We start from the raw sequence: 12,197 nt of genomic DNA on the forward strand, positions 1-12,197 counted from the left end.
AGAAGTAAGGCTGAACCCGACCCACCTCCTGAAATACAGCAAAAAATCTTACAATTTCATGCACTTAGATTTTTTTTGGTCTGTTTTTTTTTTCCTCTGTCTCTGAGATTACTGCCAGAATTCTTTTCAGAATGTCATTCGTTTCTCATTTTCCGATAAAAACAGTTTAGAATTCCTCTCTGATTCTTCCTAGTACTGATTTTCCTCTGTTCTCTCTTTTCTTTATATATAAAATTTAATGTACTCTCAAATATGTCATTTTGTTGTCTTGTCTCTAATAAATGCATCCCATAATATCTATTTTTATTTATTTATTATTTTTTTCTCGTTGATTCAAATGAACTAAAATTAATTAGAAGAGAATGAATTCAAATTTCATGATAGCCATTTATTTAAAAATTAGTAATTTCTATGCGTTTCTTGATCCCAAATGTTGTAGGATCAGATGGTTGTCCCATGAGATTAGTCGAAGAGCAAGTGAGTCGGTCCGAACACTCACGGATATAAATAAAATATATATATATAGTGTTTTATTTATTAACTACAAATAACTCATCAATTCTCTTTTTTTTTTATATTTATTTTCGATCTTACATCTTTGAGATATATTTAGATTGACCACATATATTTATTGTATTGAATAAATCTTCATTTACATCTATGAAATAAAATATTTATCAATATTTTTGTAAATTTAAGAGTTTAATTGTTGATATAGTATATAAAGTTTAGCAACAATTAATAATTGACACAGATAAAATATCCATTTGATATTTTTCATAATGGAGAGAAGAGTTTGATAGTGATGATTTATACGCATGTGTGTGCGAAAAAAATATTGAGGAAAGTATAAAAATGTAAAAAATTGTTATTTATGTGAATATAAATATTGTAAATAAATACTTGTAACTTAATAATAATCTAAAAGATTTGTTTGTTAATTAGTTTCTTAAGTTTCATTTTTTTAGTTCAACGTTAAGGATTTGAGCCTCCAAATTTTGAGAAAATGAGCAATGCGTTGACCTGTGATATTACTTTTCGACATTATTCATCCTACCAAGAAAGTTTAAATCTTATTTTGGTGTCTGTATTTATGTGCTTATAGTTTATTTTGGTCTAAAAACTTTCACGTGTTCGGTTTATTCCCTTCCACTTTTAAATATTATTATGTTATAGTCCTTAAACTTTATATAAAAATCTATTTTTAATTCCTATAAAAAAATTCTACTAACCACTCAATAAGAAACCTAAATCTATTTTACTTTTAACTTCCCATATATGGCTTCAAATATTTATCTATAAAAATATTGATTAATCAAGTAAATGAACCAAAATATAATCAAAATTTTATTAAATAATTTATTAAAAATTAGGCAAAGACTAAAGTGGATTTTTATCCCAAGTTTAGAGACTAATAATATAATTACACACTTACCATTTTCTTGATGTTTTGAATTTAATCCTTATTTGAATGCACGTTTTCATCACCCAAAATGAGGATATTGAATTTTCATCTCGACATTTTTTATATGTTCATAGATTCGACATTGATACGAAAGATAAATTGGTATTTTCATAATATTAATATTTTCATAAACGTCTATCGATATCTATATTTTATCACTTACTTCTATCTACAGTTTTGTGAAATTAAGACTTCAATAATTCCATCTACGTTGATATTTAAAATCGGGTTAGAGACAAAAAAAATTACGAAGAAAATGAGTAATAGGAAAGTAATAAAAGTTGAGGAGAAGATCTTATGATCACATCCACACTGTATAGAAGTTCTGTTTATTATTATTCATCATTAATGAAACTTTTGAATAATGAGTGGGATTTCTTGGAATTTACAAAAGAAAAAATTTCACTTTTTTTTTTTCTCTGACTATTTTCATTTTTATCTTTTTTCAATACATACTTTTAATTACATGGAGATGATTGGCCATCATTCTCCCAACAGTTCAATCTAATCTTATATTATATACATAGCCACCTACCTTTGCTTGAATTTTGAGAAACATAAAAAGTAATTAATATGTTTTTCCTCAGAAAATTAAAGGAAAAAAAAACTAAGAGTATGTTTATGATCATGAGATTAGTAGGCCATGATGAGCTTAAAATGTATTATAATTCTAATATATATGATCTTTATTACCATAATTTTACCACTCATTTATATCCATGTTACATCATCTATTCATTCGTGGGACCTACGAAATTAAAAAAATAAATAATATACAATAGTTAATGAGAATAATTTTTTTTTATATATCTGTGAATGTCCGAAGCGGCTTACGGACACCTCGACTAATTTCACGGAGCAACCGTCTGATCCTACAATATTTGGTATCGAAAAACACATAAGAATTACTAATTTCTAAGGTAGGTGATGAAAAGTTTAAAAATATAACGTTATAAATGTGATAATATTTAAATTGGGGACACATACATTAGAAGCTTTTTGGTAAAAATCGTGTAATTAACCTTATTTCAAGGTTTTTCTTGAAAGCAAGTTTCGAGGTTAAAGTTTTGGTTTTTGTCTTTATTTACCTTATAAAATTGGCCTAATATGTGGTAAAAATGTTATTATAATGTTATTGAAGATCTAAAAGTAACCCATTCATTTATTATTTGGATCACTTTTATGATAACAATTAAGTATAAGATATATTAAAAAAAAACAATTAAATATAAGATCAAATTGCCAACAACGGAGTTCAAAATAAAAAATAGGAAATAATTAAAAGTTTAGAACAACATTCTAAATGTTTAGGGATTATTGTTTTTTCCCGAGACCCAAGCCTATTTTCATTTAATTAGTTTTTAAATTTTTGTAAATTTGATTTGGACCCATTAAACATTATTTTCTATTTCCTATTTGAATCTTTTTAACATTTAAAATCTCAATTTTATTCTTTGTCAAAATTCCACAACTAACCCTATTATTAAAGATGAAAAATGAAGATATAATTGACATCTTTTGTAACAATAACTAAATATGAATTTTGTTGGTTCAATGGATAAATTATCAATTATCTTTTTGAGGTCAAATATTTAGTCCCCCTTCACATTTTTTTATATGAAAATTTAAATACAGATTTAAACAAAATCTAGATTACTAAAATAGATGTTTGAAAAATATTTAAAAGAACGAAATAAAAATTCCAAACCAAACTTTCAAAACATTTAAGGGCAAAAATAGAAAAAAGGATTAAAAATAATAATAAATGACCAAATAGCACAATTTAGCCTTATCATTTTTACTATTTTATGTCCTTTTTTTCCTTTTTAAAATTGTATACTACCTTAAGTTCTCAGTTACCGTGAGCATTATTTAAATTAAAGAAGAAAAAATAAAATAAAATAAAAAGCAAAGTCTTTTTTGTTGCTTTAAATAGGAAAGAGAGGAAATCCTGTGGTTTGCGCCCTACGGTAGGGACAAAAAAAGTAGACTTTCATGTAAGTTTGACTTAGCCCGTAGCCGTCCAATCTAAATAATCACAATATCCCTTTTCCGATCTTTGACCGTTCATTCCCATTCATCTTCCACTGTTGTTAATAATTATCGTATCAACCACATTCTCCATCACTCTTCATCTACGCCGTACATCTTCACATGTATATAATTAATACTCAATCTACACCGTACAGCTCACCATGTATTATATTGTTTTCAAGTACATCATATTGCACGTGATCTCTACAATTCTTTTACATGTCATCTGTTCTATTTCCAATGTCAACATATGATTTTTTTTTTTTAGGTTTCATTTTCGATTAATTTCACTGGACAACTATATGAACTTACAACGTTTAATTTGTCACAAAATACGTTTTAGCTTTTAAAATCTTATTATTCTAAAATTGTTTTTTTGGTATGTCTCAATGATGGTAGATCAATATATGGTGTGGTTACTGTCAACTTAAGTTTAGATATCATTTTTGTTGATTCGTGGATTTCGGTCCTCCGAATCCACTCACCACACACACCAAACTCCATGATTTGGGACTAATACATGCAAAACCAAATCGAACTAAACTGGTGTGACTCTAGTCACACGGACTCCGATGCTAAGTTCGCAAGAGAATAATGTGAAAGTGGTGAATTTTTGATGCCCTTACCTCTAGGGTTGGATTGCTACCGTGAAGTAGTTCCAGAACTTTTCGTAGCTAACCCTAATTCACAGTTGCAACAATTTTCTAACGTGGGAATTCAAACTTTTGAGATTTACGAAGGAGTTTACTCATACTTTCAACTAATTGGATCGTGTTTAAGATAGCTCGAGTTATTTGGAAATGATTTAAAAAGAAATATTTTTATTAATTTTATATCGAAGACGTATAGATTATAAGTTTTTTTTTTAGTACAACATGTGGGGGTGGGGATTTGAACTCATGATCTTTAGGTATCTTAGCCACTTGAGCTATGTTTGGTTTGGTGGATTATAAGTATTTTAATAAAGAGTGTTATGCATAAAATCGTGCGAAAATGTAGATATGAACGAGAGAAATTGTGAAGATAATAGAAAAACTAGGAAATAGAAAAACTAGGAAGTGAAAAGATGTGTATTAGAATTCGAACTCATGATCTATGAGGTTAGAAACAAGTGCCAATTAGTTAAGTTCATGTTGGGCTCTTTTCATTAGTTTATTTGAAAAATAATGCTATTTTGAATTATATTGAAATTGTATGTCCAATTTATTCCAGAAGTATTTTTACCATTTAAAAGTACTTTGATAAGATGAATCTAACTTTCTTCCTCATGTAAATTTGAATTCCAAACATTTACTGTTTGAATAACTCTTTTTTTTTTTTAGTTTCCGGGTATGTTAACTTATATTGTTTCTTTCTTAAAAAAAAAAAAAAAAAAATATATATATATATATATATATATATACATAATATATAGTTTTTTTTTAATGGTCCTAATCAAGAGCTCATTCCATCTCAATGATTCGAAATTCATATTAAGTATAATAATCTTTTCATAATAGTACCTTACAATATTCAAATGTCAGTATCAAAAAATTATTAAACATGAAGTTTGATCATCAAAGAAATATTATGAATATTATGGTTGATGATCCTTCACTCTTCATTTATTCGCTCCTATAGAATATGAAAACGTAAAACTAAGATCCTATTAAATTTAGTCCAATCTAACATACAAATTTATAAGTTTATGATTTATTTTGTAAAAATTTAACAAAGCTTACATCATAAAGATTTCAATTTATTCCTAAAAGTAAAGTTTTTCAAATGAGAGAGGTTACCCCTTAATTATAACTAGGTCAAGAAGCCTTTTTAACTCTTGATAAAACCCAAAAAAAAAAAAAAAAAGTTGCTAAAATTTAAGACCCACTTGTAGAAGTCAATATGGCTTTTATGTGCAAAAGGTTTTTATGCATGCTTCTCAAAAAGGTTATCTTTTGGAGCATTGAATTTTGAAACCCTTTTTTTTTTTTTTATAACAAATTTGAAAAAAAGGCAAAATGGGATTAAAATTATTATTATTGGTCAAACCCCCATTTGACCAAAGGCTCCAATTAGGCCAAAAATATGTTCAAATTTTTGGTCTTTCATGTCCTTCTGTGATGCTGCATGAGTGATTTGGTCTGCCACCAAGATTAGAGAGATCCCATTTAAACACTTAAAAAATAAATTAAAAAAAAACATTCTATTTTTTCAAATCTCAAATTTGGTATCATCTTTTTTCTCTTTTCCATTTTATAATTCAGTTTTAATTTTGTCCTTAGATTGTACAAAAGGATTGCTTCAATAGGAAGGACAGTGTCTTAAATTTTTATTAATATTTTTGGGTCAAATTATTGTTCATAAAATAATAATAGCTAAAGAAAGTAGAACCATAAAAGGACTAAAACACAAAGGGACAATAATCTTACTTTAAAATGGCAATATATATAAAAAAATTATAGACTAAATTTGATTTGGTGCACATACTTTGAACATGTATAATTTTGTATTTAATTTCAAAATATTAAAAAGTTTTAATGATGTTTAAACATAAACATAGTTCAAGGGTTGGATTATCACCTTATATATATCTATAGTCAATGCTACCATGAAATGTTCAGTACTTTGTTGGACTATTCGTCACACATTACGTTAATTTAATAAAAATTTATTTACATGTCATGTCAACATTTTATTAACGAAGCTAACAATTGAAACCTCGAATAGAAGCATAATCTTAAGTTTTAAAGACATAGCAATATTTGTGTTGAGTTGATGATCTAAATAAATACAACGGCTAAAATAGTCGTTAAGAATCTTTTGATAATGTTTCTGTATTTTTGTTCTTAACTAAACAAAAACAAAATTACATTGAGAAACTGTTCTTGTATTATTTTTTTTTAATTGAAAAAAGCATAGAAACGTGTTTTGTTGTTTTTGGGTGCGTAGAGTTTTAAATTAAAAAGTAATTTTTTTATATGAAATGTTATTTTTAAAATTAAAGACTTCTAAATTTTCATGTTATATTTACTTTTTAATATTTGTTATGTATTTTATAAGAAATAATAAATATTACTGTTTGAGCAATCAATCACGTGAAGAATAAGAAACAACAATCTCACATAATATTTTTCTCATCATAATATTAAGTGGCCGACCTATTAAGCTCGGACAGAGTGATATATACCTGATAGCTTGGCTAAATCACTATTAGTCTTTCCAAGGCTATACGTTGAGGTACAATGCCCAAACTGTCTATAATCGTGTAACAAACTCCTCAAATGGTCTAACAAAACGAGAACGTAGAATCCACTTCACTTCACCTATAAATAGAAGTACATTTGTATGCTTATTTGATCATCGTCTCAAGAGCATAGATTAGATTCTTACTAACTTGAACGATCATAATATTTAACATCTGTGCAGGTTCTTCCTCACATAACTTGTTCCGGATAGCTCGACCATATCCTTTTCACGTTAGTTTTCAAGACACAGTCCGACAAATACTTTAATTTCTTAAAAATTTATGTTTCTCAAAAACTACCCATGAAAACAATAAAAAGAAACAAAAACTTTACCGAACAACTTCTAAATTTATAATTGAACAAAAAATCATAGAAAGATGTTTTTTTAGGGAAAGAGAAGGGAGTCTCGCTCTTTTCTTTCTCGTCAAAGTCCTAAGAAGGACACGTTTATCTTTTCCCCTAAATCCCGGGAAAACCCACTTTCAAAATATTAATAATAATCAAAATGCCAATTATACCCTTGCCTGTTTTGAAGAATGTGCAAAATCCCTGTCTCATTCTCAACCAATTCACTTAGAGAGAGAACAAAACAAAGAGATGTTTTTTTTTATATATATTTTTATATCTTTTGGCATATTAAAATATCCAACAAAAAAAAATTGCATTACAAGTTTGGTTCAACAACGACAAGAGGGAAATCGAACCATCAATTTTTGAGATGGTAATAGATGTCTTATCATTGTGTTAACTTTACATGTCATATTACAAGAGTCCCGATTAGAGACCAAAAGTTATAATCCTGAAAAGAAAAGAAAAAAAAGGAAGGTTGTGAAGGAAAATGTGTTTGTTAGTCGAGTGGAGAGGGGAGACCCTCCATTTAGAAGTAGCTGGCTTTGGTTCACGCCTTTTCAGAAGGAGGCTTGACCAAACTTTCTGCTCTTCAAAGTTCAAATTGCCAAAAAACTCAATGCAAATGCTTCCCACTTCACTTCATTTCCTCTCATTTCCCTTCCCCCATGTGCCTCCCATTTTCCAAACCCCTCAAATTTTCCCTCTTCCACTTTCGGTGTTGTCTTCAAGTAACCTTTCAAAAAACAAAAAAGAAAAAAAAAAAATCTCTTTTCTCTAATTTTGGGCAGATGGGTCACTAGAAAACCCTATTTGGGGAAATGGGTGATCCTCTGTTTTTGGGATTTTAGTGGATCAGTCAAGGGGAGGGGGGTCATAGAGCAGAATCCATCATTTCTAACACAAAAATAACAACACTTTATGCAATTACAAGCTTCAAATTATGGAAATTATTAGATCATAACCCCCCCAAAACACACCCCTAATTATCTCTTCAATATTGGGGATTTGAATATATTATATATTTGCCACTTTCTGCAATTTGTCTTGTTGTTGAGATGTTTTTTACAGTCAGAATATGCCTCAATCATTGTGTTTAATATTGGCTGAAGCATGATTGTGAGGCATTGCTAAAAACAAGAAGAAGAAGCCTTGCCCCAATTGGATTATGATTGGTTTATGCTGTTCCCAATGCCATTTTGGCATGTGAATTTGAGTATTCTTCTTTTTTTTTTTTGTTCTCTCTCCCATTCAAAACTCTGCTATTACTATTATATATATGATTTAGATGGCCCTTTTGCTTTTGTTTTTGCTGCAGTTTAATCTTCTTCTCATATCTCACTTAGTTAAATTTGTCTTGCCCTTTTTTTGACTCTCTGTAGCCTTTTTATCATTGCTTTTGGAGATCAGAGAGAGAGAAAGTGAGCCAAGTTTCTTTTTCATTCAGGGTTTTGCTCACCATCTGTTTGATAAAAGGTCTCAAAGAAAGTTAAGCTGGGAAATTGTACTACTTTTTACGGGCATTCCGTTATTTTCTGGCAAAGTAGGCCAGTTTTCTCCTCGGATTTTTTTACTGCTCAGTCTTTGTTTTTCTTTTTCTTTTCCCCCTCTCTTTTATAACAGTTGGGATGCTTCTAATGATGCAAAAAGTCACCAATTTTCATTGAAATGAACTGTTTTGGAGGGAATGATAGCTTTCAAACAAACATGAAGAAACACTTTTTGTCATATCATGTGTTAGTCAAATTACATTTCTGAGTCTCCCTACTTTGGTTTTTGTAATATTGTAAGCTTTTGTACTTTTAGAAATATAACGATTTAAGTTCAATGATAACGGATATACTACATGGCATTAAGTGAAAACCACATGGACCCGCCTTAACATACAAACTTAGGAAGCCACCGACTGACTTAATACGTTGATAGAGTGGCATGTAACATATCTATTACCTATAGAATCTACTTTTACTAAATAAATTATCAGTCAAGATACTTCGCTCCTACGACAGGTCTCAGATTTTTTGAGTAGGCGGGTGGACCTCAAGGCCGTTTAAGGCTTGAATCTTGGACTTTCCAAAAGGACCAAAACATTAGAAGAGCCGAAGTTCGAGATCTTGAATAGTATATTATTTTGACTCTTGTTTTAGACTTTTTCATGTAGGTGGATATCAATATGAAGTGTGTTTGCTAGGATGACACCAGACAAGAAAGCCTTTAAAAGAGTATCTCTTATTTACCACATAATTAGTCCAATCTTTGCTAAGAGATGGATAAACCTTAACTGCTCCCTTTGAAAATCATGAATCAGACAACCAAAACAAACCAAAACTTCTTGGTTTTGTTTTGCTTAAACTGCGCACTCACATGTGCAAATGGGAGGTTATTTTAGCCATGTAAATATTCAACACATTCAAACATTCCTTAAACTAATCTTACTGTGTTTTTTTTTTCCTTTCTTATCTTTTGTTCTGTCTTTTCAGTTTGAAAATAATGGTGTTTATTTTTCTTTTAGGGATTGTTCCAACTGTTATGGGAACTTGGAAACAAAAGGACTGAGCATTTTCAAATATTATATTTGATGAGATTGCAAAACAATATCCCTGGAGTACCTTTTTCTTTCATATCAGAGTGATTAAAGGGATTGAATAAGGAACAGTGATTAGAAGGAAAGAGAAAAAAAAAAAAAAAAAAAGAAGAAGTAAGATTTCTGATTGAAAAAAGAATAGGGGTCTTCCATAGAATGACATGTACAATGTACTTTTTTTTTTCTTTCCTCCTTTTTTCTCCTTCACCAACTCACACTCTTTAAAAAGACCTTCAAGAGCTGCCTCAAACCTTCATCCCAAACCCAAAAACCTCCAAAAAGAACTCCCTCTTCTCTTCTGCACTGTCCTCTCCCTTCATATTTTGTACTGTTTGTTTGTTTTTTTGTTCTAATGGCTACCTCCAAAGCCTCAGATAAAGGCTACCCAGTTTATGAAACTTCTCAATCTCAAATGGGTTTTACTTTAATTCAAAGAAACTCATCTCCAATGTCTCAAACTGGAGGAGAGAGAAGAGGGAGAAGAAAGCAGGCTGAGCCAGGAAGGTTCCTTGGAGTGAGAAGAAGGCCTTGGGGCAGATATGCTGCTGAAATTAGAGACCCTACAACCAAAGAAAGGCACTGGCTGGGCACTTTTGACACTGCCCATGAAGCTGCCCTGGCCTATGACAGGGCTGCCCTGTCAATGAAGGGCACCCAAGCAAGAACCAACTTCATTTACTCTGACACCTCAACTTTCCACTCCCTTCTCACTGCTTTTGATGTCCAGACTTTGCTCCCCTCTGATTCTCACTCCAAACAATTACAACACTCCCACATTTCCAATCAAAACATCACCACCCCATTTGCTCAATCTCAGCCCTCCATTCCCCAAACTTCCTCAAATGCCTCCCCTGATCATGATGACACCAATTTCTTCTTCTCAAATGATTCAAACTCTGGCTACTTGAGTTGCATTGTTCCTGATAACTGCCTGAAACCCCCTTCAGATTCCACCCAAAAAATCCAACCCAAGAAGAGCCATCCCTCCACTGCCTCAAATGATCCTCAAAAGTGCTGCTTTTTTAGCCCAAACTCCATTGAAACACTCCCTTCTGAAGGGCTGGATGTGTCTGCCATGGCATACAGTGCTGGCTATGGCTCTGTTATGGCGGAACCAAATTGCTCAAATGATGGAGTTTGGGATAAACAGCAAGTTTGGGAGAGTAATGGTGATGAACTGTCAGCCATTATCAACGGCTCCTCTTCTTCTTCCATGGTGGCAGAAGATGGAGCTTTGCATCCATTTCTGAACACTTCTTATGCTGGTTTGCTGCCTCAGTCTTCTGCTTGCTCCCCTTCTGTTCCTCCTTTTGGTGATGCATTTGATTTTGGGTATCCATTGCTTTGAGCAGCAATGGTCTAAAAGAAAGTGATTTTTTATTTTTCCCTTTCTTTTTCTTCCATGTACCTTTCAGCTTTTGTTTTCCCTACTGTGATATCAAAATCCATGTTTTATCTCTAAAACCACTGTTCTCTCTCTCTCTCTCTCTCTCTCTCTCTCTCTCTCTCTCTCTCTCTCTCTCTCTCTCTCTCTCTCTCTCTCTCTCTCTCTCTCTCTCTCTCTCTCTCTCTCTCTCTCTCTCTCTCTCTCTCTCTCTCTCTCTCTCTCTCTCTCTCTCTCTCTCTCTAATTTTTATACTTAATGAGACAAAACTTCCAATTTTACTTGTTTAAGACAGAGAGCCAAATCTCTCTATTTTGAAGTGTTTTATTAACAAAGGAAGTTTCCTTGTGTTGTCAACAGGACAATGTACTGCTGTACCACAAGCAACAAGATCTTCTATTTGAACATGTTTTTCAAAAAAAGAAAAAAAAATGCAGTTGAAAATATAAATATTCTTTCCAATCATTATCAACTGTAAAGATTTTATCTTTTCTAACCTAAAGGAGTCAAATTTTCTTCCAAGAAACCTATTGAAATTTTGAAGTCAATATGAAGAACCTATGTAGATTGTAGCCAAGTTAGGGTTATAAATCCTTTACATATATATCTATAACTTATTTTAATATTAATGTAGTTTTTTTTTTTAGTAATAATATTAATGTAGTTTTTTTTTTTAGTAATAATATTAATGTAGTTGGTAAACTTAAATTTGTTTCTCCTAGTTGGTAATTTGAGGACATGACAGTAAAATTATATTTTCATGATATAATTTTGACAATTCTCCTAAAAAAAAGTCTTTTGAAAAAAGATCTAGAAAAGAATAATTAAATTATCTATGGTTGAATGTCAATATTAAAATATATTCTCGTCAAAGAAGCTTTCATATACATACTACCTTAGGTCTTGATGAAATTTTTTCTTCAAAATACAATCTTTAAACATAAATTTAGAATGAAAGTTTCTAACCACAACAATAATTAATCAATTTATTTTAAGAATTTGTATTTATCTCCACTAGGTATATATGATCCAATCTTTTGATTACCATGGGAGAACAAAAAAAAGTGTTTGCAAGATTAGGGTTTGCTAGAAAGAAAAAAAAACTACAAGAAATGATGGTTGGAGGGTAAAATACGACCTACCACGTGAGCACAAAAG

General features: G+C 30.7%; 1 protein-coding gene across 1 annotated transcript; it reads left to right on the top strand.

Moving 5' to 3' along the window:
• Positions 1–7,563: 7,563 nt before the first annotated feature.
• PUCHI (Integrase-type DNA-binding superfamily protein) lies at positions 7,564–11,216 on the top strand. The gene has a single exon (XM_088123696.1). The coding sequence runs from the start codon at positions 10,008–10,010 to the stop codon at positions 11,001–11,003; it is 996 nt and encodes a 331-aa protein (XP_087979822.1). The 5' UTR covers positions 7,564–10,007; the 3' UTR covers positions 11,004–11,216.
• The last annotated feature ends 981 nt before the right edge of the window (positions 11,217–12,197 follow it).

The sequence above is a fragment of the Momordica charantia genome (assembly GCF_013281855.1).
Source record: "Momordica charantia cultivar OHB3-1 chromosome 5 unlocalized genomic scaffold, Mcharantia_2.0 BLBB01000005.1, whole genome shotgun sequence".
NCBI classification, from domain to species: Eukaryota; Viridiplantae; Streptophyta; class Magnoliopsida; order Cucurbitales; family Cucurbitaceae; genus Momordica; species Momordica charantia.